At 41.3% G+C, this 27,698-nt stretch overlaps 1 protein-coding gene across 4 annotated transcripts in view; it reads left to right on the plus strand.

The window, feature by feature from the left end:
* The window catches only part of fhod1 (formin homology 2 domain containing 1), a 300,189-nt gene that overhangs the window by 129,988 nt on the left and 142,503 nt on the right, over window positions 1-27,698 (plus strand). For all 4 annotated transcript variants that reach the window (XM_059992695.1, XM_059992692.1, XM_059992693.1 and 1 more), the window contains exons 4-6: window positions 5,904-5,971; window positions 19,938-20,043; window positions 24,878-24,972. In XM_059992695.1, coding sequence (XP_059848678.1) covers window positions 5,904-5,971; window positions 19,938-20,043; window positions 24,878-24,972 — 269 coding nt within the window. The remainder of the gene's footprint in view (window positions 1-5,903; window positions 5,972-19,937; window positions 20,044-24,877; window positions 24,973-27,698) is intronic.

Raw genomic sequence — 27,698 nt, forward strand, 5'->3', positions numbered from 1 at the left:
GCTCAAAGCACTTCATGACTACTGAAGTCAGTACCACTGGACGGTAATCATTTAGGCCAGTTACAGCTGCTCTCTTGAGCACCGGAATGATAGTGGCTGCCTTAAAGCCTGCAGGGGCAGTGGCCTGTTTCAGAGAGATATTAAAGATGTCCGTTGAGGCCTCTATCAACTGGGCCGCACAGTCCCTCATCACCCGATCAGGTATGTTGTCCGACCCTACAGTTCTGCATGGATTTACCCTGGCTAGGATCCACCTCACCTCAGCTGTGACTTCCTCTGAAACCTGTTCCTCGGGAAGAGAGGGGACTTTCCTCAATGTCATATCATTCAATTGGTCAAATCATGCATAGAGCAGCCAGCCTATCAGCCACTGTCGTCGACGTGCAGGGCTTGTAATCTGTTATGGTTTGTATACCTTGCCACGTACACTGTCCCTGGTGTCACAAAGGTGTCTGAATTTTCTGTGCATACTCATACTGGCTTTCCTGATTATACGGGAGAGAGTGGCTCTTGCTGACAGAGCCGTCCAGCCCCCTGATCGGAAGGCAGCGTGCACGAACCTCTGCAGTCAGCCAGGGTCTCAGGTTTACTCTGACCGTGTAGTGTTTAATCACAGTAACGTGCTCGATGCACTTTCCCATGTAGCCAGTCACCCATCCCACATATTCATCAGTTGACGTCATGATCTTAGGTAGCCAACTCCCTGAAAATGCTCCAGCCTGTGCTTTTGAAACAGTCCTGCAGTGCCAAGGTGGCATCTCCTGGCCACGTTGTGATCTTCCTGTGGACAGGTTTGGCTTGTTCAAGTGGTCATGGAGTGTATTTGGAGTGAAGGGAGATGATTTTCCACGCAATGTGGAAGAGTGAAGCACTGCGATGTCGTGCTGAGCATGATGGCAAGTTAGACAAAGGCCATGATCCACATCCCTCCAATCCCTGCAGGTTCTGTGTCCGTCTAATGCTCCTGTGTTGACAGTATCATCGAGGTAGCAGGTGAAATTGATAAACAGAATAAAGCCATTCGTGACTGAAAGAAAACCCTGCCTCTGATACAAATGGGGTCAGGTTGTCTATAGATAATATAGTTAAACAGGAGGGCGATCAATATCTCATTTACTGAGATTGCTGAAATATTGTGTAGCCCGGAGCTCAGAGGAAAGTTCTGATGCAGTAGGTAGTGCTGCTGTCTCAGAATGGGTCCTGACCACCCGGTTTCTCTGTGCAGAGTTTCTCTGCTCTCCCTGTAACCCCCATGCGTTGCCTCTGGATGCCCCCATTTCTCACCGCATCCCAAAGACCGGCTGGCTGGTGAGTTAACTGGTCATCGTAAATTGCCTCAGTGTAGGTGGGAGGCGGGAGAATTGGGAGGAGGAAGGGGATGATTTGGGGATATGAGGGAGTAGGAGTTACAGGGCAATGTGGGGAAAACAGTAATGTTCTGAGAGCCAACAGGTACATGATAGACTGAATGGCCTCTTTGTGCTGTATGATGAAACAAAAATAACGTTTAGGTAAGTTGCCTGTTACACCTGATTCCCAGGATGCAAGCATGATGACAGCCTGGGTGCAGAGCTGTGGGATCTGTTCAAAGGTGTACCATGGGAGAGTGTACAGACAGATCTGACAACATGGTGGCAGAGAGCCCAGGGGAGAGTGCAGTGAGTCCTGACGTGGAAGGCCAGTCAGTGAAGAGATATCTGCCAGGCACACCAGCGCCGTTGCCAAGAGAGAGAAGACCCATGGTGTGGCTGAACCTGTGATTTTTTTTAAAAAAAAGCTTCTATAGAAATTTTGAAAACTGTTGCTTTTGTGCCGAACAGGTAGTATATACAATATTGGTTGTAAAAGGGTAATTTTTTGCTCCAAGTCAAGTGCCAGATGGTGGATTGAGTTGTAACACATCAGAAACTTTCAGAGTTAGTCTCAAAGAGATGCTGGGATTAAATGGTCGTGTTTGTAGGAGGTCTTCAGCTCCTACACCACTTCAACCGGAATCCAGGTCATGCAAATGCTTAGCAGCATTGCTTGATGGGGTGCTTGATTGCATTTGAAACATGTACGTGCTACGTAAATGTTATTGTCAGTGAATTGAGGATTCAATACAAGGGAACAGCAGCTTTGCTGAGGTGGAGTTGGGCTACCACTGATTCCCCGACAGGGCTGTGCTATTAATGATGCATTCCAGAGAAATGTTGTACGATTTCCATGGAGAGGAAATGACAAAAGGACTGTTGTGATCACAATTGAAAGAGCCATGTTAAAACAAAATGTCCTTTTTGTGCCAGTGAGGTGCTGACATTACAGTCAACAAGCTCTTTCTACAATAAATTATCTAGATACAAAGATTATGGCTGGCAGCATGTGTAGGAATGTGTTTTCTTTTTGAAGTGCGATCCATGCGAATGCTGCATGGTTTAGTGAATTTGCCTTTTATGGACATGTAGTACTATATATTTAAAGACAGCATGAAAAATTCACACTTTTTGCAGCAGGTGCCTCAGCCCTCGTCCTGGTATCGCAGCCAGGGCAAAGTAGTTTTTCATAATCATAAGCAAAGAAACGTAGAACCCAAGAATTTCTCTCTGTCCGTAAGTACTTCGTATTTAAAAAAAACATTCACAATAGCAAACTTCTTAGAAATTGCAGATCAATAGAACTTAGTATTAATAATGCCTCAGGAGATTTGTTATCTGCTTAGACAGTCCCTTGAAGTAAGCAAATAATGAGGTCGTTGTTACTGTTTGATTTTGCAATTGGGGTTAGATCCTCAACTATCCAGTTATCTTGTAGGTTTAATTCACTTGTGCTCAAATAAGCCAATTATAATTTTCCAAAGTACTGAGATGGTTAAAAAAAATGTTTTTGTAAATTACACTGGTGTGCACTTGGGAATGTTAGGAAGCTCCGGGATAAAACTGCTGCCAGTTTTCTGGAGGTATTTTTAGATTTTTGTTTTGAGCATGACCAGTGAGACTGCGTGAGTGTTTATCCCCTCATGTTGTAATGTGGCCCACTGCTGGTTACTGAGGAGATAGATGGATTAAGCACAAGGTGTTTGTTGCCTAGGTGTCAGAAAAAGAGGAATGAGGAGAATAAAAGGAGATCTGATAAAGACATTGTTTGGAAAATGCACTTCTCAGTCTCTTCTTTCTCCTCCCAATCTTTCCCTGATTTCAGTTTGAGTTTATAATAATCTAACCAGGTTTTGTGTCAGTAGCTGAACTTTCTTACCTAAACACACAAGTCAATGTTCATGTTAATTACTTTTGAAAATGAAATAAAGTGAACAAGCAGGCTCATTATTCTCAGTTGTTGTACACAATACTTGGGTAGCAAGAGGAAAAATTATAAATTGATCCCTTAATATACAGCATAATTCTTGACATTTACAAATTGTGTAAGGATGGCTACTGAAGCAGTTGCTATGCTAAAAGAATTGCCAGGTACCTGAGATTGAAAATTTGTATGTATTCCTAGCGTATGTTCATTGAGTAAAACTTGCAGTCATAGAGTTACACAGTGTGGAAAAAGGCTCTGCAGATCAATCCATGCATGCTGACCAAGATACCTTCCCGAGCCAGGCCTACTTGCCTGCAATTTGGACCATATGCATCCACAAGTCTAAATGTCTTAACATGATTGTACCTGTCTCTTCAACTACCTCTGGCAGCTTATTCCATACATCCTTTGTGGTAAAACTTGCCTGTTGGGTCCTGTTCCATCTCATCTTTAAGCAATTGTTTCTCAGGTTTAAGATTCCACTAGTCTATGACTATGACTATCACAAAAAAAAACCTGATGGTTATGTAAGTGAGAGATAGATAGATCTTATTTGTATCTATTCTTTTTTCTTGATGAGGTTAGTTCATTTGTTACAAATGAGTGTGGTCGAACAGAGCAATTTGGGAATACAGATCCATAATTCCTTGAAAGTGGCATTGCAGATAGATAGGGCCATAAAGAGAGCTTTTGGCATATTGGCCTTCATAAATCAGTGTATTCAGTATTGTAATTGGGATGTTATGTTGAAGTTGTATAAGGCATTGGTGAGGACTAGATTGGTGTGCTGTGTGCAGTTTTGATCACCTACCTACAGGAAAGATATCAATAAGATTGAAAGAATGCAGAGAGAATGTACAAGAATGTTGCTGGGACTTGCAGACCTGAGTAATAGTGAAAGGATGAATAGGTTAGGAGTTTATTTCCTGGAATGTGAGGGGGGATTTGATAGAGTGTACACAATTATGAGGTGTATAGATAAGGTAAATGCAAGCAGTCTTTTTCACTGGTTAGATGAGACTGCAACTAGAGGCTATGGGTTAAGGGTGAAATGTAAAGGGGAATATGAGGGGAAGACTTCACTCAGAGGATGCTGACAACGTGGAATGAGCTGTCAGTGCAAGTGCTGAATGGGGGTCAATTTCAACATTCAAGAGCAACTTGGATGAGAGAGGTATGGAGGGCTGTGGTCCAGGTGCAGGTTGATGGGAGTAGGCAGATTAATGGCTTGGCATTCTAGATGGGCTGAGTGGCCTTTTGCTGTGCTGTAGTGTTCGGTGACTCTATGCCTGCAGCCCCTTAGCAGCTGGCAAGTCTATCCTGTTAGTCTCCCAAATTAACTTCCTTACCAACAGATCACAATTAGAGCACAAGCAACTTCACAACGTTTATTCCCAGCACTGGCATCCTCAGCCCCCTTCTCTGCACCCTGCACACTAATAACTGTATGGCCATATCTGTATCTGCTCTACCTCCATCTACAAGTTTGCAGATGACCACCACAGTAGTCCCAACCTCAAATAACCGTGAGTCGGAATTCGGGAAGGTGATAGAATACTTAGTGACATAGTGTCGTGATAACAACCATTTCAATGTCACCAAAGCAAAGGGGATGATCAATGATTTCAGGAAACATCCAAAAACATCCGATCCAGATGCATCACATTTGGTGTGGCTACTGCTCTACCCATGACTGTGAGAAACTCCAAGGAGCTGTGGGCACAGTTCAGCACATAACAGAAACCAGCCACCTCTCCATAAACTCCATCTACATTTCTCACTGCCTTGATAAAGAAACCAGCATAATGAAAGACATATATCCACCTTGGGCATTCTTTCTTTTCACCTCCTCAGGCTGAAGATACAAGCACCTGAAAACACATACAACCAGACTCAAGGACAACTTCTCCTACTGTTATCAGACTGTTGAATAGTGTCCAAGTATGATAAGTTGGACGCTTGACTTCACAATCTACCTCATTGTGACCTGGTCTGCACTTGTTACATTTTATTCTGCACTCTGTTATTGTTTTACCTTGTAGTACTCCAATGCACTGCTGTAATGAACTGTAGGGACAGTGTGCAAGATAAGTTTTTCACTCTACCTCACTGCATGTGACAATAATAAATCAATTTACCAAAAGTTTGATTGTATCTGTGGGCTGCCCCAAGTTGGGTATTCATAAACTGCAGAGAAACCTGCAGTTCCATTTTTTTCTTAAGTAACTATATTCCAAATTCTGCATCTATTGTTTGAAATGATATTATGTCGCTTACCACATTAACACCCGTCTCTGCAACACATACTGTACGTCCCTGGCATGAACAGTCTTGCGTATTGTTGGCGTTGCAGTTTATAACCCAAATACTTTGGTTCAGTGGATCCATTGCCACCACTCTTTGGCATCAGGAGCTTTCCATTCACTGTGTCTAACAGACTTTTATCTGTGAGACTTGGACCGATGGAGGGTGAGGCTGTTTCATGGAGAAGAAAAAAATTCTTCCATCAATGTCTTTTATGGGTTTTCCAGTTTTTTAAGATTCGTTTTGATTTTAAGATTTTAATTATGGTTTGTGATCTTTAAACTGTTTATGATAATAACTTTTGCTAATTTTGTTTACAGAAAAGCTGTACAACTCAACCGGTCCTGATTTAAGAAGATCACTTTTCTCCTTGAAACAGCTATTTCAGGTACTGCATCACTCCAATAATTAAAGAAATGTTGTAATTTACAAATACCAAGAAGTTGTAATATTGACAAATGTTATGCCCAGAGCTATCAGCCTGTGTTTGTCTAGAGGAAAATCCATCCCCTACTAAACCGTGTCTCCCGTTTGCGTGGATGCTGTGAAATGCACACTGATACAAACTCGCGCACACAATGTCAGACCGCACACCATGTACACTTTATAAGTCTTACTGGAACTAGGTGGTTAATAGCAATATACAATATAAAAAGAAAAGAAAAAAAAGCACCAAAACTTATCAGAGTTCAATCAATTTGTGCTCAACTGTTGGAGCTCAATCAGTGAAGCCATCGGTTCACCATCCGATCTTCTCCGACCTCCTCGATCCACCACCTGGGACCAACCTCGGTGGTCGACCAGAGCATGTTCAGCACATCCTTCCCCTTCGGTTCTCCTCCTGAAAATCCCGTGCACTCGCTCCAGGTTCCCACACATACAGATAGAATGACATCGTTACCATTGGTTAGTTCCTCTGTTATCAATAATTATAACCCAAACATTTCAACTAAACAGAGCATTACCTCATCAGTTACCCACAAAGAAGCCATTTCATTATAACTCTACAGAAAAGCCATTTTATATAAGCAGTTAACATTGCAGTTAATAATCTGAGAACCCTACACAAAGAAATTTGCACAGGTCATGACAATGATGGAGGTAATTTAAAGCAGTCAGCTAGGGTGGTTGTTATCCACATCGTGATTCTGTTGAATCTAGGGCTCATCCACTCACCTGCCCCATTTTCAGTGGGCTCTTGTTAATTATTTTCATTCACACAAGGAGCCAACACTTGAGGTATCTGAGGTACCACAGCCTGGAGCTGTGATGCAGACCCAGACTACATTTGAAATGTGTGCCCATTGACTAAATTCATCAGTACTCTGCCTGAGATTGTCCTTGTCTGCAAGAATACTGTTGTTATGTATAGACTACATGAAATCCATATTTCTTCTCACTATTTCCTTCATCTGTCTATGCAATAAAGTTTGCAATGCCAGTACGGTCTCTGTATTAACTCCCTCTGTCCTGAATCACTTACATTTGTCCTTATGCCGACCTCCTCATACCATGCTCTTCTCATGCTGGAAATTGTGTGTTTGATCACTTACTCCCAACATTGCACATCATTAAATATATTTATCACAAACTTTTCTAATTTGTAAGGTACTAAGAAAGTATACTGTAATTTGTGTAAGTCACATAACAGATTGCATCCTAGTAACTTTACATCATTACACTCTGTAAAAACAAGGGGTGTTTTTTTTTTGCAGCAAGTGAAGCTTTTTTTTTAAGTTTATCCTTGCCTCTTGACTTCTCTACACTGTTAGTCATGAAGCCCAGATTATCAGAGTATTCTGCTCTTTAATCCAGAAACTGTATCTTTAATGGGCAATGAATTAATCCCGCCTTATTGTTTTACTCTTCCCTAGTGCTAAACGTAATAAAATTCTTGTATAAACATGCATCATATTTTTAATAAAAAGGTATTCATTGATTTACAAATGTTTAATTTACTAATTTAAACTATGGGCTCTTCAGGCACTAAAGATTTAAAGATTTTTTGTAATATCTTTTTTGTAATTTTTTATCCATGAGGGATGCAGCAAAATGCCACATTATGTTTCATCTATCTGCCTTAATTTATTAAATGTTTATTAATGAAACATTTTCCAGGAATGCATTTCCTTTTGTAAAATGAGCAGCACTTGTACTTAAACTCTCCTGATTTGCCTAAATATGCAAGAATTAATTCAGACGACTGACCATTTATCTGCGATATGTCAGAATCTGTCTCCAACCTCTCCCGTAACCCCAGCTCACTGTGAGCAACATCACTGAGAGTCTATGTTTTGTTATGAAGAAAAAGCAATGTGATAAAGGTACAAATGATTTGCTTATGTCAGTACCTGCATAAGTTTTTGAACTACTGCTGTGATTGTGACTATAGCTGCAGTCTGAGCTGAAAGGGCTTCACTGGGGCAACACAGTAGCGTAGTTGTCAGCACGATGATTTACAGTACCAGCGACCTGGGTTCAATTCCTGCCGCTGCCTGTAAGAAGTTTGTACGTTCTCCCCATGCCTGCGTGGGTTTCCTCTGGATGCTTTCGCATCCTCCCACTGTCCAAAGACATGCCAGTGGGTAGGTTAATTGATCATTGTAAATTGTCCCGTGGTTAGGTTAATATTAAATCGGGGATTGCTGGGCAGCATGGCTGGAAGGGCTGAAGGGCCTATCCCATGCTCTACCTCAATAACTAAATACTGAGAAACACTTCAAACCTGTCTACAGTCTTGTTTCAAATTAAATTAGAAGAACATTGGTAGATAAAAGCGGAAGTACCTAATCAGCCCCTTAAATCTGTCTGGCATTCCATAACATCACGTCTGACTTGGTTTGGATCTAACAATCTGTCCCCATATCTCTCCCCATATCTTTCTCAACCTCCAAAGAGAAGAACTAACTGTTTATTTATACTTACAGTGGGCATCTTGTTATTCTGAAACTGCCTCCTAGCTGGAGATCCCTGTGCTATTGGGAACATATTCTCAGTATGCCCCCCCCTCAATACCCACTCAGAATGTTTCAGTATGATCACCTTTCAATTGCTGACACTCCATTGAGTTACAGGGTCAGTCTGCTCAACCTGTCTTCGTATGTCAACATTTTCATCTCAGGAATTGACTGCGTGAACATTCGCCTGCTGCCTTCATTGTAAGCACATCCTTGCCTAAGTATGAAGAGCGAAACTTTCTGCAGTACTTGAGGTGCAGTGTCATCAGCTGCCTGTAAGCTTTCCCTAAAAATTTTCCTTTCTTTTCTTTCAGTCAACAAGCAATAAAGGGCACCAGCATTCCTAATCGCATGCTATTTTGCATGCAAATCCTTTGTGGTTCATTTACTTCCCTTAAACTGCAACCTCGAAGACAACCACAACCTTGTCATAGAGTTTGGAGGCTTGCATGGTTTAATTACCAGGAGAGCTATGTTGGCTGGAGTTAGGACCTTGTGATTTGATTCTTGGTGGAGTCACGCACCCCAAACAGGTCAAAGGATAGAGGCCAGACTAAAGGCTCAGAACTGAGAGAAGTCTACTTAGAACAGAGATGAGGAATGATTTATTTAGCTAGAGTTGACTCTGGGACTCCAGGAAGTGATTCTGAGAGCTCTGGATACCTTTCTTCTGAACATGTTGGCATTCTAAGGCATGGAAAGCTTCACGGTACGGTGTGGAGAATAATGTGTGAGCAGACTGTCTGACATCAGCATTTCCTTTACAATTGGAAAGCCACCTCAGACTGTTTTGTCCATTGCCATTTCTTCCTGCTATGTAGTAATGAGTTTAAAGTGTAGAGCACAGTAGCCAGGTTTGGCAGGAACTTGTAGTAATTCACAAATTCTAAAAGTGACTGCAATTGTGACACGTCCTTCGGGGCATCTACCACTGCTTGAATTTTCTCGGCACACTTGTGTAATCCTTATGATTCAAAAGTGTGACCACAGTTGGTTGGTTGAAAAAATTGACACTTGTGCTTTAGCTCATAATCTTCTAATTTTTTTTTAAACACTGTCCTGAGATTTTTGGAGATGTAACCTTATAATCCTTACCAGTAACAGTGATGTCACCCAGGTAACACTGAGTGCCTGGGCAGCCTTGCAGAACCTGGTTCATAGCTTCCTGTCAGAGTGCAGGTGCAGATGCTACTCCAACAATAAGCCTATTATAGTGATAAACCCCTTTGTGAGTGTTCATGGTGAGAAACACTTAGGACTCTTCTTCCGTCTCCATCTGTAGGTAGGCCTCAGCTAAATCCACTTTGCTGCAGTGTTCTCCTCCAGAAAGGTTTGCAAGAATATCCTCTATCCTGGGCAGAGGGTATTGAACTTCTTTCAGTACTGCATTGATGGTGACCTTAAAATCACTACAGATCCCGACAGACCCATTCTTTGCTACTGGGACCACTGGCATTGCACAAGTGCTCCACTCAACCTTGCAAAGAATTCCCTCAGCCTCCATGCAATTTAGCTGTCTGGCTACTTTATCATGGATGGTATAAGGAGCTGGATGGGCTTTTCAGGTGTGATATTTTCACTTAACACTATTTTACCTTAGATATGTTTGAGCTTTCTAATGCTGTCCTTGAACACTGCTGTGATATCATCCAGTACCTTCATAATTCGCTTTCAGGTGGCTTTATTACAGGGGATGAGGCATGCAAACTGTGGATGGATCTCCAACCAAGTTGTAGCTGTCTCCGCTATCATGGCCCCACAATACTGGCCCACCTGTTTTTACCACATACAAGCTCAATGTGGCTTGTTGGTTGTTGTATTTTACGGTTACGGATGTCATTCCCACTGGAGTTATCTTTTCTCCAGTATGAGTTCTTAGTTGGGTATCTGCAGGCTTCAGTTCAATATCTTCGAAATTCCATTCAAACTTTCTTGTGAGATGATTGAAACAACTGAGCTGAGCTGTTTTACTTAAGTTGCCGTTCATTTCTGGTGTGAGTCATATTGGTTGATTCCTGATAGTTTTCACATGGTAAATCTCAACACTCTCAGTCCTGTGTCACTTTCATCATTATCAGATTTTTTTTTATCAACAGCATGTGGATTAGTGTTTTTTTTTGAAACTGCAACTTGACTTTTTAACCTTTTCTCTTCCCTGTGCAGACCATTTATTTTTGTCTGCCTGGCATGCCCTTTATATGTGTCCTACTTTGTTGCATTTTCTGCAAGTATTGCCTTTAAATTGACATTGATCTGGTGTATGTGATTCCCTGCCACAATTGTAACACAATTTGTTTGGCCAGGCTGATTTCTGTTTAGACTTTGTAATTTTCTTCATGCTCACTTTCATTCCTGACTGCAACTCAATTGCATCTCTGTCTGCCATTTCGATTGATACAGCAATTTCAGCTGCTCTTTGAAATGTAAGTTGTGCTTTAGTTAGGAGCCATTTTTGAATGCTTTCTTGTAAAATTGCACAAACTAAACAATCTCAATACAAAATTAAGCCCATCACTGAACTGACAATGCTCAGACAATCTCTTGAATTCAGTCATGCACACTAAAGTGGATTTCACATCTTTTTAATTCTGCTCATGAAACCTCAGGTGTTCTGCAATCATTTGGTTCTAAGTGATCCTGCATTAGTTTCACGATGTCAAGAAAGCTCATTTCGGCTGGCTTGGTGGGAGCAGACAAATTTCTAGGCCAACTTGTATGTCTTTAAACCTAATGCACCCAGCAAAATTGGTACTTGCTTCTCATTGACTATTCCATTGCCTTCAAAATACTTCTCTATTAGGTCAGTATATGTGAACCAGTTATCCGTTGAGCATTCAGACACATCTATCTTTCCAATGTAGGCCGCCAATTCTGCTCTTTCGTTTAATAATGAATATCACCTGATACTCAATGTTTATGAAAACATGAATTCTTCCATTTTATGTCTTTTTTAAAAAAACTCAACAGTCTCTGGTTGTTCCTGAAGAAGTATGTGCTGCTGTGTTTTTTTGCTCAACCGTTTGTCACTGTGCTTTTTTAAAAACCTGAATGTGTCACTGTGCTTTAACAGGTAGGTAGTCATCTCAGGTTTCATTTAAACTTCCTTGTCACCACTGTTATGTTTTGTAATCTTTGTAATTCCAAGATATTAAATTAATTAAAAGATAAAACAAGGAGCTGAGAGATAAACATGTGTACTTTGATTTTACTTCAAGCGAGATGCAAACATATGACTGGTAGTGAGATGAAATATGCAATCACATATAAACCAGTGATGAATTATTTAAATTAAATAGAACACATTCAAATAATATATTTACAATAATACCAAAATATTAAAGACACAACAGTGGTAGCAATGAGTCACAAAGAAATAGCGGGTGAACTCAATGAGTATTTTCCACCAGTCTTCACTGTGGAACACACCAGGAGCTTGCCATAAGGTTGAAAGTTCTGAAGGCAGGAAAATCACATGGACCAGATGGACTACACTCTGGGGTTCTGAAAGAGGTGGCTGAAGAGATTGTGGAGTCATCAGTAATGATCTCTCAAGAATCACTAGATTCTGGAATGGTTCTGGAGGACTGGGAAATTTCAAATGTTACTCTACTGTTCAAGAAGGGAAAGAGGCAAAAGACAGGAAATTATAGGCCAGTTAGGCTGACTTCAGTGACTGGTAAGAATTTGGAGTCCACTGATAAGGATAAAGGTTTGAGCTACTTGGAGGCACATGATAAAATAGACTAAAGTCAGCATGGCTTCCTTAAGGGGAAATCTTGCCTGGCAAATATGTTGGAATTCTTTCAGGAAATAAGAAACTGGATAGTCAGTGGACGTAGTTTACTTAGATTCTCAGAAGGCCTTTGACAAGGTGCCACACATGAGGCTGCTTAACAAGAGCTCATTGTATTCAAGGAGAAGTAGAAGATTGGCTGACTTGCAAGAGGCAGAGAATGGGAGTAAATGGGGCTATTGCTGGTTGTCTGCCAATGACTAGTGGAGTTCTGCAGCGAGCAGATTGCTTCTTTTTATGTTAAATGTCAATGATTTAGATGATGGTATTGATGGTTTTGTGGCCAAGTTTACAGATTATACAAAGATAGGTGGGAGGGGAGGTAGTGTTGAGGAAGCAAGGAGTCTGCAGATTAGGAGAATGGAAAAGAAATAACAGATGAAATACAGTGGAGGGAAGTGTATGGTCATACATTTTTGGAGAAGGAATAATGGCATAGATGATTTTCTAAATGGGGAGTAAGTTCAGAAATCAGAGGCGATAAGGGACTTTGAATTCCTTGCGCAGAATTTACTTAAGGTTAACTTGTTAACTGAGTTGATGTTAAGGAAGGCAAATGTAATGTTGGCATTCATTTTGAGAGGACTGGAATATAAAAGCAAGTTTGTAATGTTGAAATTTTATAAGGGAGATTTATAACAAAGAGATTTCTGAGCTTTGGAGAATGTTCAAAGGAAGTTCACAAAAATGTTCCCAGGAATGAAAAGGTTAATGCATGTTTGATGGCTCTGGACCTGTACTCACTGGACTTCAGTCGAGTGTTGTGTGATCTCATTGAAAACTTTTGAATATTGAAAGGTCTCGATAGATTGGATGTGGAGAGGATATTTCCTGTCATGGGGGGAGTCTACAACCAGAAGGCATAGTCTTGGAATACAGGGACATCCCTTTAGAACAGATATGAGGAGGAAATTCTTTAGCCAGATAGTGGTGAATCTGTGGAATCCAAGTCATTGAGTATATTAGAAGCAGAGATTGATATGTTCTTGATTACTAAGGACATCCAAGGTTATGGGAAGAAGCCAGAAGAGGAATAATAAATCAGCCATGATGCACTAGTTGAGCTGACTTGATGGGTAAAATGGCCTAATTCCTCTCCTATGTCATTTGGTCATATGGTCCTATAAGAGCCGCAGGTACTGTGCTTATGGACGTTAGAGGAATTCAGGGATGAAGGGACAAGGTAGGGTAATCATGTTGAGGTAGAAGATTAGCCATGCTGTTGTTGATTAGTGGCTCAGCTCTGGGCCAAAAGGCCTACTCCTGTTCCCATTTCTTTTGTTCTTATGATCATCTGGTTCTCATTTGGGGCTCCAAGTACCAGATCTTGATGGCTGAGTTTTAGGGAAGCTTTGTAAAGTATTCTGACCTAGTGTATTTCAATCTCTGACTGAAACATATGGAGTTTATTAATCTAATTATATGATAAGTCTTGTTGCTTTCAGTAAATGCAGGATCATGTATCAAATGTCCTTGAGCAATCTATTACTATGCATATATCAGTTTTATTCGATTTTCCTTAACACTCGTGCCATCCCTGCCTCCATTCTAGTCTTCTAACTAAACAGACAGGTAGATCTCGTATTCTTAAGATGTGAACTTCTGGCAAGACACAGAGGCCAACAAAACAAAAGTGGAAAATAGAGAAAATGCACAGCAAGCCTGTCAGCATCTGCAAAGATCGAAGTTTTAATTTCAGCTTCTTCCTCAGAGCCCTGCTTTCCATTTTGTTCTGTATAGTACTTACTGCATGATGGCGCTGGTGATCAACAGTGACATCATGCAGACACTCACAATAACTACTGGATACTCACCTTCTTCTAGATATACTTCATCTTATTCTGAACTGTGATCGATTGCAGCCTGCAGTTTCCTTTTTAAGAATGTATTTTTTTGGCGACTGAATGATCTGGCACTTCTGCCATCTCTTAGATGCTTTGGAATGCTGCAATGGCTGTACCTGGAGGTGGCTGCGTTGATTCCTAATGGCGGAACGTGATCTCGTGGTCAGCTCCATGACTCTGCACTGATTGAAGCATCAAGCAAGATTAGAATCGATGAGGACGAGAGCTGAAAACGAATGGGTGTTCAGTGCCACCTGCTTGTGTTTGACTAGTCTCCCTCTCACTGTTGCTCTTAAGTGGGAGGGCGAGTAGCCAGAAGTCGTGGCCCACACTGATACCAACGACATGGGTAGGAAGGGTGACGAGGTTCTGCAAAGTGCGTTCAGGGAGTTAAGAACAGGGTTGTGATCTCAGGATTGCTACCTGTTCCCATGTGCTAGTGAGGCCAGAAATAGGAAGATCATACAGATCATACACATGGCTCAGGAGATGGTGCAGAATCAGAATCAGGTTTATTATCACCGGCATGTGACCTGAAATTTGTTAACTTAGCAGCAGCAGTTCAATGCAATACATGATCAAGCAGAAAGAGAAAAAAATAATAAATAAAATAAAACATAATAATAAATAAACAGGTAAATCAATTACATATATTAAATAAATTTTTTAAAATATGCAAAAAAATAGAAATACTGTATATTAAAAAAGTGAGGTAGTGTCCAAAGCTTCAGTGTCCATTTAGGAATAGAATGGCAGGAGGAAGGACTTCAGGATTTTGAATCATTGGGCTCTCTTCCAGGGAAGGTGGGACCTGTACAGAAGGGACAGTTTGCACCTAAACTGAAGGGGGACTAATATCCTTGTGGGACATTTGCTTGTGCTGCTCTAACTATAATAGAGTTGCAGAGGGATAGAAACCAAAGTGCCAAAGCTGATTGTGGAGTGGTTGTGGGAAAAGATATTGTTAAGCCTGCCTATGTACAAAATCAGGAATGTAATGGTTGAATATGGTAGCACCAGTGTTCTGAGTGGTGTACATTTCAATCCAGGGGTTATTGTAGGTAAGGCAGATGGGCTTAGAGGATGGATCAGCATGTGGAATGATGTCATTAGGGCCTTTAGTGAGACTTGGCTTAAGGAGGATCAGTAATGGTAGCTCAAAGTTGCATGGTTCCAGTGTTTTGGACATTTTAGATTGGGAAAGATTAAAGGGAGAGGGGTGGCCTCACTAGTCAGGGAAATTATCACTGTAGTACTCAGCCAGGACAGACTGGAGAGCCTGTCTACTGAGGCTGTATCGGTAGAACTGAGGAATAAGAAAGGGATGGCCGTATTCATGGTATTACATTATAGACCATTGGACAGTCTGCAGGATTTAGAGGAACAAATTTTAGAGAGTTCCCAGACTGCTGCAAGAAACATAAGGTTGTGATAGGAGGTGACTTTAACTTACCACATATTGACTTCCAAACAGTAAAAGGACTGGATAGGATAGAGTTTGTCAAATGTGTTCAGGAAAGTTTCCTTAATAAGTACAAAGAGGTCCCAACTAAACAAAGTGCAATATGAGATCTCTTTTAGGGAATGAGACAGGCCAGGTGGCAGAAGTTTATATAAGGGAACACTTTGCGTCCAGCAAACATAATGCCATTCGTTTCATGATAATTATAGAGAAGCATATGTGTGATCCTTGGGTTGAGATTGCCAGTTGGAGAAAGGTCAATTTTGATGGTATCAGAAAGGATCTGGCAAGAGTGGACTGGGACAAGTTGTGTTCTGTGTACTTGATATGTGGGAGGCCTTCAGAAGTGCGATTTTGAGAGAACAGAGTTTATATGTTCCTGTCAGAATAAAAGGCAAGGATTTTGGGTTTAGTGAACCTTTGTCTTCAAGAGGTATTGAGCCCCTGGTTAAGAAAGAGTAGGAGGTACACAGCAGGTACAGGCAGGCAGGAGAAAATGAGGTACTAGAGGAATATAAGAAATGCGAGAGAACACACAAGAAGGAAATCAGGAGGCTAACGGAAGGCACGATGTTGCCCCAGCAGACAAGATGAAAGGGAATCCCAAGGTCTTATACCTATTAAGAGCAAAAGAATAGCAAGGGAAAGCATTGGTCCTCTGGATGACCAGAGTGGTCATCTATGCACTGTCAAAGAGATGGAAGAGGTAAGTTGATTTTTTTGGATCTGTATTTACTTGGGAGATGGGTACAGAGTCTTTAGAAGTGAGGCAAAACAGCAGTGAGGTCATGGACTGAATACAGATTACAGAGGAGAAGGTATTTGCTCTATTGAGGAAAATAGGGCGGATAAATCCCCAAGGCCTGTCAAGGTGTTCCCTTGGACCCTGTGGGAGGCTAGCACAGAAATTGCAGGGGCCCTAGCAGAGGTATTTAAAACATCCTTAGCCATGGGTGATGTGCCAGAGGATTGGAGGATAGCCATTGTTGTTCATTGTTAAAGAAAGGTTCTAAGTGTAAACCAGGAAATTATAGGGCAGTGAGTCTGACATCAGTAGTGGGCAAGTTATTGGGAGTTTTTCTAAGGGAACATATATGTAAGTATTTGGATAGACAGTGACTGATTAGAGATAATCATCATGGCTTTGTACATGGGAGGTCATGTTGAACCATCTTGCAGAGTTTTTTTAAGAAAGTCACCAGGAAAGTTGGTAAAGGCAAGGCAGTGAGTGTTCACTACATGGACTTGAGAAAAGCCTTTGACAAGGACCCCACATGGGAGCTTGGGCAAGAAGGTTCAGTCACTTGGCATTCAAGATAAAGTTCTAAATTAAGGCAGTGGATCCTTGACTTCCTAACAAGTAGACCACAATCTGTGCAGATTGGAAATAACATCTTCACTTCGTTGACAATCAACACTGGCATGCCACAGGGATGTGCACTTAGCCCATAAGAGAGAATGAGATATAGGAGCAGAATTAAGCCATTTGGCCATCTAGTCTGCTCTGCCATTTCATCATGGCTGATCCAATTTTCCTCTCAGCCCTAATCTTCTGCCTTCTGCCAGTATCCCTTCATGCCCTGACCTTCAAGAATCTATCAGCCTCTGCCTTAAATACACTAAAGACTTGGCATTCACAGCTGCCTGTGGCAAAGAATTCCACAGATTCACTACTCTGGCTAAAGACATTCCTCCTCATCTCCGTTATAAAAGGACACCCCTCTATTCTGAGGCTGTTTCCTCTGGCCTTAGACACTCCCACCATTGGAAACATCTTCTCCACATACACTCTATCAAGGCCTTTCAACATTCAATAGGTTTCAATAAGGTCACCCCTCATTCTTCTGAATCCTAGTGAATATAGGCCCAGAGCAATCAAACGCTCTTCATAGGAGAAAAAGTTCAATCCTGAAATCATTTTTGTGAACCTACTTTGAACCCTCTCGAGCTTCAGCACATCCTCTCTAAGATAAAGGGCTCATGTACTCCAAGTGAGGACTCACCAGTGCTTTATAAGGTCACAGCATTACATCCTTGCTTTTATATTCCTGTCCTCTTGAAATGAATACTAACATCACATTTGCCTTCCTCACCATATACTCAATCTGCAAATTAACCTTTAGGGAATCCTGCACACAGACTCCTAAGTACCCTTGTGCCTCAATTTTTTTTGTATTTTCTCTTCATTTAGAAAATAGTCTACCCTTTCATTTCTTCTACCAAAGTGCATGACCATACACTTCCCAACTCTGTATTCCATCTGCCACTTCTTTGGCCATTCTCCTAATCTTTGTGTCCTTCTGTAGCCTCTCTACTTCCTCAAAATTATCTGCCCCTCCACCTGTCTCCATATCATCTGCAAACCTGGCCACAAAGCCATGAATTTGAACACCCAAATTATTGACATGTAATATGAAAAGAATTAGTCCCAACACAGACTCCTGTGGAACACCACTAGTCACGAACAGTCAACCAGAAAAGGTTCCCTTTATTCTCACTCTTTGCTTCCTGCCAATTAGCCACTGCTTATCCATGCTAGGATTTATCCTGCAATACCATGAGCACGTAGCTTATTAAGCAGTGTCGTGTGTGGCAACATCCATCGATTTTGGCAACATCCTTGTCAACATCCATCGATTTTCCTTTATCTACTCTGCTTGTTATTTCTTCAAAGAACTCCCAACAGATTTGTCAGGCAAGATTTTGCCTTGAGGAAGCCATGCTGACAATGGCCTATTTTACCATGTGTATCCAAGTACCCTGAGACCTCATCCCTAATAATCAACTTTAATATCTTCCCAAACACTGAGGTCAGACTAACTGGCCTACAGTTTCCTTTCTTCTGCCTCTTTCCTTTCTTGAAGAGTGGAATGACATTGCACTTTTCCAGTCTTCTGGAACCATTCAGAATCCAGTGATTCTTGAATCATCATTACTAATGCCCCCATGATCTCTTTAGCCACCTCTTTCAGAACTCTGGGGTGTACACCGTCTGGTCCAGGTGACTTACCTACCCCCAGACCTTTCCGTTTCCCAAGAGCCTTCTCTCTGCACTTCAGAGTAGTGATTGATCCACATGTCTGCGAAAGAATTAGAGGGAGCGTTGATCGTGATGTCAAGAGAACATCTTGTACGAGGGAACTATCTGAATTATCACACTACTCATACAGATGAACTCATTACACAGTGCACTGAGGTGGAACAAGGTAAACAATAGCAATGTAGAACAATGTGTAGCAGTTACGGAGAAGCTGTCTTATAAGCCATCTGTTTGCTAAGTGTGTCCAAATTTTTCTGCATTTGACCACATTTAAAGGTGCTGCCTCATATCCTCTTTATATGTCAATCTGCATTCTTTGTAATGTGTTTTTGTGCTTTCTGCCAAGCAAAGTGTGCATGTACGATGTGATGGCATAATGATGTAATCCCGCAATGCATTATGTAAAAAAAAAGAGGATGCTTAATCAAACAATAGATTTACAATATTACTCAAATATTAAATTCACAACAGTGTGGATTTATAAATGATATTCATGAAGAAGTTTTTATTTTTGTGACCAATACAAAATACACGGCACTGCACTGCTTGCTGGCGTACATAAAACATAGAATATTACAGCACAGGAACAGGCCCTTCAGCCCACAATGCTGTGCTGAATCAATTAAATTAGTAATCAAGTGGCCACCTAAACTAACTACTCTCTGTCTACACTATGTCCATATCCTTCCATTTCCCACACATTCATGTGCCTATCTAAACTTCTCTTAAAAGTCTCTTAACATTTCGGCCTCTACCACCACCCCAGGTGGCACATTCTGAGCACCCGCCATTCTCTGTGGGGGAAGAAAAGAATTCTTGACCCTCACAGCTCCTTTGAAATGACCTCATTTCACCTTGATGCATGACCTCTGGTATTAGACGTTTCAACACTTGCTAAAAGATATTGTCTACTCTATCAATGCCTCTCATAATCTTATAATCCTTGATCAAATCTCCCTGCAGCCTCCACTGCTCTGGGGAGGAGAAAAACCAGCCTAAGTTTGTCCAAGCTCTTATTCTCGCCCATGCTCTCTGATCCAGGCAGCATCCTGCATTCTGCATTCCTCGCCAAAGCCTTTACATTCTTCCTATAGTGGCACAATCAGAAATGTATGCAACGCTCCAAATGCGGCCTAACTAGAGTTTTATAAAGCTGCTGCGTAACTTCCTGACTTTTGAATTCGATGCTTCGACTAATAAAGACAAGCATCCCAATGTCAGTTGTAATTCCAGTTTGCGATATCAATTTCTCCTATAGGATGACAAAGATCTTGTGCCCGAGTTTGTCAATGCTGAAGGACTGACATGCCTCATCAAAGTGGGAGCGGAAGCAGACCAGAACTACCAGAACTACATCTTAAGAGGTTCGTGCTGTACCCTTGTCTACCTTTCTAGATGTGTTCCGACATCCACAATATCAGTGGAAAATGCTAGGAGCACTCAGCTGCCCCGACAGTATCTGTGGAGAGAGGAACAGAGTTAGTGTTTCAGATTGATGAGTGTAAGCCCTGTTTCTCCCTTTACTGATGCTGCATGACCTGCTGAGTGGTTTTCTTGCATTTTCTGTTACTATTTCAGATTTCCAGCACCAGCAATTTTTTTTTTCCATTTTTAACTTCTGTTCCATTACTTTTCTTCTGTGGGATAATTTTGCTCTTAACACTTTTTTTTTCTTTAAAAAAATCCTTATTTAAAATTGAGCACAAATACAGATCAGATTAATTTTTAGTTCTCCCAGATATTGACCATTTGAAACTGATGAGATTCCTGAATCATTTTCATTCAAACTGTGAACTGAATCATATACACAGTCACCTGCAACCCTGGTCCTGATATCTTTGATGGTGATTATCCAACCAATTCATGTTTTTAAAAATTCTGAACACACTATTTTTGTTTCAGTTACATTTGGAATTATTGGAAGTTTCACAGTGTAAGCAATTCTCATACCTTTTATTTGGAATTGCAGGTTCCCAGCACCTTGTTAATACTATTAAATAACACACCTACAGAAGTGATCTATTAAAATAAACAGTTTCACCTGCCCGCCTGATGTTAGAGAAACCAGTGGGGAAGTGGATGGTCCTTTGATCTGGCATTGGCAACCTATTATGTTCCAATATGGTAAAAAAAAAATTAGAGCCCGCTGTGGTATTTGATATCCAGAACCTTTAGCTCTGTTGGTAGCATTCCTGCATCAGAAGGTTGTTGGTTTGTTTTACTTCATAGACCCGAGTTTAAAGAATCTCGGCTGACAATCCAATACCGTTCAGAGAGGATGCTGTGAGTTCTGTCTTTAAATGTGGAAATTGCTTTCTCACGTAGACAACAAAGACCTCATGTGACAATCTTGAGAAAGAGCTGAGAAGTTATCTTTGTGATCCACCAAGATACAGTATATATCCCTCCATCAACATTGCTTCTCCGAGGAGCTGCATTTTTTAAGTGGGCATTGTGAATTTTTAAATACACACACACACACACACACACACACACACACACACACACACACACACACACACACACACACACAATTCTTTGTGCACTTCTTTGCTCTTTCTGTCATTCAGTTGTCTGACATCCTCCTGAAGACCTGTCCACCAACTTTTGTTAATTTGATGCTCTCCCTATCAGACTGAAGTCTGAAGAAAGCCTTTGCAAAAATAATTTGTTTATTTTTGGGACTTCCTGCCATGAATTTCCTGCCAGGCATACAATATCTTTGCCTTTCCTTTCTGGTTTCTCTGTGTCTGTCTTGTTGAAGAAATGTCACTGTGCAGTCCTTGTGGCATGACTGTCTTTTCACAAACTTTTGAAGATTAAAATCAAAGCTGCTTCTACTTTGTGTCAAATTTTCTTCCTAAACGTGCAGTGCAGGAATCCATGTATTATTTTTGGTAGCATTGATCTTTGAATTTGAGACACAGGAAATTCTGCAGATGCTGGAAATACTGAGCAACGCATACAAAATGCTGGGGAAACTGAGTAGGCCAGGCAGCACCAATGGAGGGAAATGATGTTTTGGGCTGAGACCCTTTATCACGACTGGAAAAGAATTAGGCAGAAGCCAGAATATGAAAATGGGGAAAGGCACAAACTGGCGGGTGATAGGTGAGACCGGGTGAGTGGGGTGATGTGAAATGTTGGGAGGTGATGGGTGGGTCATGGGGGAAGTGGAGAAGGTGGTCACCAAAACAGGGTGGAAGGGAAAACACCAAAAATTGCTGCTTGAGTTTAGAGCATCACAGAAAATGCTGGAAGATCTCAATAGGTCAGGCAGCATCTATGGAGGGAAATAAATAATCAATATTTCGGCTGAAGGGTCTTGGTACCAAATGTCACTGTTTATTACCATCCATAGTTCTTCCAGTGTTTTTGTGTTGTTCTGGATTTCCAGCTTCTGCTTAATCTGTTGTATTTATGATTTGGGCTCCTTGAATTGATCTTGTTTGATGGTTCTGTAGCTCCCTCTGCTGTCAAAATACTTCATTGCTGTCTCACTGGAAGGTATTTCATTCATAAAGTGTGGAAATGGGCTGTTCTGTCCACTGAATCCACACCAGCCAGGAAACACACATTTACACAAACCCATTTTATTTCCCCACATTCATGTTAACTCCCCTTAAATTCTACCACTCACCAACACAGCGGGGGTACTTCAAAATAGCCAATTAAGGAACTAACCTGCACCTTTCAGCATGTGGGAGGGCATCAGAGCACCCAGAAGAGATTTGCATTTATGTGGGTACTAGTGGAAGTCAGGACTGAGCTCGGGATCCTGGTGCTGTTGAGATTCCAGCTTTACTTGCTGCCCCACATCTATTCTAATATTATTCCCACAGCTTGTTCTTTAATAACCGTCTCTGTCTTGCTCACTGATGTACTGACTTCCAACCCCTATGCTGCAACCTCTGGTTATTCTTCTCTACCCCAAGCTTTCACAGCCTCCTGTAATTTGGTGTTCCAATATTGTCCTGGCTTTTATTGTAATCCCAGTTCAAGCGTGGGGGCTCCTCTTCGGATATAATCACTGCTGCAGGTACTAAAGTTGTACAGGTTCCTCCAATCTGCACAGTTTCATCTTCACGTTAATGAATGTGAGCTAGCCCAGTAAAATGAGGTACTAAGCACTTTTTAAAATTATGTACCCACTGGTTGCCTTTATAGAGGTAACCCGGTTTACTATGTCCATCATTAAAAATATCTTTATCATTACTTGCAGGGGTGAGGCAGTAGTCTAGTGGTTACTGTAATGCTATAACAGTGCCAGCCATCTGGGTTCAATTCTGTCGCTGCCTGTCAGGAGTTCGTATGTTCTTCCTGAGTGGGTTTCCCCCGGGTGCTCTGGTTTCCTCCCACAGTCCAACTATAGATAGGTTAATTAGTCAAAGGAGTGTATTTGGGTGATATGGGCCAGAGTGGCCTGTTGCTGTGCTGTATCTCTAAATAAATCAGTGTCTGGTCCACCACTAATTGAAAGTAATGTTTACATTAAAATACCTGGCATCATTTAATAATTAATTGTGAGTATACTTTCATTTCTTAAGTAAACTAGAAAAAAAACAAATTCTGGCACCCTTTAAAGAAGCTTAAATTGAGGATGCTTAAAGCCGACAGGTTTGCTATTTGCGACAGACTAAGATTACATTTACTTCTGTGGTTGATCCTGGTGCCCAGTCCGCGTGCTTTAAACTAGACTTGTACTAGCATGTGCTCTGTTTTCAGGCTCTGACCTACTTAGCTGACTTTAGGGGAATTGTGCTTAAATAGCCAGCACAAGCTCGGGTAGAGCTCGAACCTGAGGACTCTTCCTGTTTCAAATTTGATCCAATCGCCTGACTGATCTTTCAAGCTCCAGCCTTTTCTGCAGATCTTTTCTCTTTATCTAATGTGCGTTTGCCTAACTCAGTGAAATACTTCCAATTTCAATTTCTACTTTTTTGACTTTTCTTTAATATTCCTTTGAATAACTTTTTAAATAATATTTTTATTTGCGTGTCCACATCTTCCATGGTCATTTTTTTTGTATTAAGTATAAAACAACTTCCCTGTCTTTCAAGAAGGCTGGAATTTCATACCCCCCCCCCCCCCCCACTAGCATCTCAGGAAACCTTCACTAAAGCTGAGTGGGACCATCTCTATGTTAATGACAAGAGGTCGTTTCGTCTGTGTGGAGAATCTAGAGCAATGGTTAGGAGTAGGCAGCTAGCTATTCAGAGATGAGGAGTGGATATTGTTTATTTGGAACACCCTGATAGGCAGCTCCCTGCCCCAGAAAGTTATGGCACTCAGTCCTTCTCTGAGACTGAACTTGATGTATTTTTGGGCTCTAACGGAGTAGTTAACAGACATGAGTGAAAAATGGACAAATTCATGAGGTAGGTGTGGCGTACTGAATGCCGGAGAAGGCTTAGTGAGTTGAAAGGCCTTTATCTTGTGTTCTAGTTAAAGAGCCATCCAAAAACAACACACGTGGCATTGGGCAATTCAGCTTTGACTCAGCTTGGAGCAGAGAATTTTGTGAAATTTTCTCAAAGTCACAGTCCCTGTCGGGAAGTTTGACAACTCACGCAACACCAACAACTTTTTCTTCCAGAGTTAAACTCACCCAATATGTTTGGATTACTTCAGTGTGTTGCTCTGCTCCTCTGCATTCTTCTGATAAGCAGAGGTCAACCATTCTTGTTGAGCACACTGCGAAAATGTGAGCTTTCTCAATCGAACTCTGCTTTGTTCTAATTAAAATCCTCCAGAGCTATCTCTGTGGTTCCGTGGTCGAGGATAATTTCCCAGCACAATCTGCAGTCATGGTTTTAACCCGTGGCATCCACGATGTTCTTCTGATTGAAACAAATGTTCATTCACCTCTGGAGCATTTCAAGCTATTCTGACGAAGGGTCTCGGCCCGAAACGTCAACAGTGCTTCTCCTTATAGATGCTGCCTGGCCTGCTGTGTTCCACCAGCATTTTGTGTGTGTTGTTTGAATTTCCAGCATCTGCAGATTTCCTCGTGTTTGCACAAGCTATTCCTGTTTGGTTTCAGATGTCTGTCAACTATGTTTTTGTGTGTTGTTTATTACCAGCTCCAAAACTGTTCATGCTTTTACAAGAACCATTAGATCAGGACCTATAAGTCATATACTCCTTTCCTTTATCATAAAATGACCTATGTAACTGTATTTTTTATTGTATTTGCAGCTGTAAGCCAGATAATGCTGTTTGTGGATGGAATGAATGGAGTCATTAGCCATAATGAGACTGTCCAATGGCTGTACACTCTGACAGGGAGCATGGTGAGTCATTGTTTGGCAAATGAATAGGGGCTCACGGCAAGGATGTTAACTTCCACATGAATTAAAACAGAGTGCCTGGTTTTTAAGTCTGAGCTGGGTTGGTTTACACCAGGTTGGACTTGGTCCGAAAGGATATAGTACAAGAATTAGCCCAGGTTTCCAATTCTCATCACTTCTCAATGAAACCTGCTGGGAAATGTGTGCGGCTCGGTGTAAGATGTGTTTTGTGTGAAATTGCCATGTGGCTAGCCAGCCTCACATGAATAAGCACGTCTTGTGAACTGTTCAAATGTTGTTGGTGCTTGTCTGTGAGTTCCTCAGTGCTCTTTGTCTATGAGTATTAGCCTGTGACTATCGCCGGGATTTACTCAGACTAATTATGTGATGTTCCTCGGTTTAAATGTGTGTTCTTGGTCTGTGCATTCAACATTGGACAAATGTGTTTTCCCTTTTGCTCAGTGGTGTTGAAATTATTGAATGATTAAGGCCTCTGTTCTTGCCTTTTTGAGCTTCAAAATGTCTGTAAGACTAACGGACACAAAAAATGCTGGTGGAGCTCAAAGACTACATGAACAACATTCATAAATATTCCCCTGACCTCTATGAAAGATATTAAAATATTTTGTTGGACATGAACAAGCTATTAAAAATCTACGATTTGCTGCTTTCAGTCACTTCTGAAAATAAACTCTTGCAATTTTCTGATAACTCAGTGGATGTTAGTATTATACAGTGGATTCTGGTTATTTAGGACACACTGTGGCCCGTACATTTTTGCCCAATTAAGTGGCTGCCGCAATTAGCCAAAGCTTCATGGAAATCGTTAAAAAGGAATTTAAAAAGTCTTTGGGGTAACTGCAAGTCTGTGTCTTTGCTTTTGCTTTGCTCACACTTGAGTGCTCGGTGGTGGTGCCAATGCTTTTTTTGCGGTGGGGGGAGGGGTGATTGTTGTTCGTTGGTGCTTACGAGTGGGAGGGAGGGGAGCTGGGGGGGACTTTGGGGTTCTTACATTCAACTGTCATTCACTCTTTGGGGCACTTCTCTGTTTTTGTGGATGTTTGCAAAGAAAAAGCATTTCAGGATGTATATTATGTATATTGTATACTGACATTAAATTGGACCTTTAAACCTTTGAAAAGACAAACAAATTTTAACTGATTAGCCAATTACGTATTTAAATAAAATACGGAAAGAACTAGAACACTACCAGTACTGCTACAGTACTGTAAAACTGTACAGTCGGCCCTCCTTATCCGTGAGTTCTGCATGTGCGAATTCAACCAACTGTGAATCAAGAAAACCCGGAAGTGCTCTTCCAGCGTTTGTTGTTCGAGCATGTACAGACTTAAAAAAAAATTATTCCCTAAACAATTCAGCATAACAACTATTTTACATAGCATTTACATTGTATTAGGTATTGTAAATAATCTAGAGATGATTTAAAGTATACAGGAGGATGTGCGTGGGTTATCGTGGATTGGGTTCGAAAAGAATTGGAAGTTCTCTTACTAAGTAAGACAGAACAAGTACATCTAATATTATTTAGCGCCAGTTAGTCAAACGTTTGTCTTAGTATATAGTATATATTTTACCTTCCTATGCATATAAAACACTCAAGAACTATTGTATCTATGGAATGCTCTGCCTCAGAAGGCAGTGGACACCAATTCTCTGGATGCTTTCAAGAAAGAGTTAGATAGAGCTCTTAAAGATAGCAGAGTCAAGGGATAAGGGAAGAAGGCAGGAACGGGGTACTGATTGTGGACGATCAGCCATGATCACATTGAATGGCGATACTGGCTCGAAGGGCCGAATGGCCTACTCCTGCACCTATTGTCTATTGTTTCAGTGCCGGGCTCGGGAATGGAAGTTCCTGAGTTCGATCCAGTGACAAACCGCTTCTGAGTGCGCTCTCCATCTGAGCCAGGTTGATGTGGAGGATCAAAAACCCAAAACCCAATAATTAAACCACTGCATTGCATTGCTTAGTAATAATTGTAGCTTTCATCAGGGTAGGGCCTTTCTCACTTTATCCTTTAAAATTGTTCCGATCGTTGACCGACGTAGCCTAACGCTTTGCCAGTGACCGATGGCGTTTCACCTCTTTCAGATCGCTTTATTATTTCCACTATATTTTCAATCGTGATTATTTTCATGAACAGAAACACTGTGGATTCAGAGCTCTACCGCCAGGTCCTAATGTCCACCGCACTGAAACAGGTTAAATAAGGTCTGGGGTTCTGCTGGGTCCAAAGGTCCACTGCATTGAGACAGGTTGAATAAGGAACTTGAGCATCTGTGTTTTTTAGTATCCGCAAGGGGTCCCGGAACCAATCCCTCACAGATAATGAGGGCCGACTGTATTCCTAATAGTTCTTTTGATTGGCTGTAAATGAATAAAATCAGTGCAGACAACTAGTGCTGCCTTCATACAATGCTTTTGATGAAACACCCTGTAAATTGTTATGCTTTGTGACTGTGGAAACTAATCGAAACAAAAACAAAGCACTGGGATGAATGGGTCTCTGTAGTTTTACTTTAGTGAGGCGCAGTGTCTGACACCACTATTTCCTTTATCTTTTGGAAAGCCACCTCACTGCTTTGTCCATTGGCATTTCCTCCTGATCTGTAGTGATCGGGTTCAAAGGGTGGACCACAGTAGCCAGGTCTGGCAGGAACCTGTTACAGTAGCTGACAAATCCTAAAAAGGACCACAACTGTTGACA

Source organism: Hypanus sabinus, chromosome 17, assembly GCF_030144855.1.
Source record: "Hypanus sabinus isolate sHypSab1 chromosome 17, sHypSab1.hap1, whole genome shotgun sequence".
Classification (NCBI taxonomy): domain Eukaryota; kingdom Metazoa; phylum Chordata; class Chondrichthyes; order Myliobatiformes; family Dasyatidae; genus Hypanus; species Hypanus sabinus.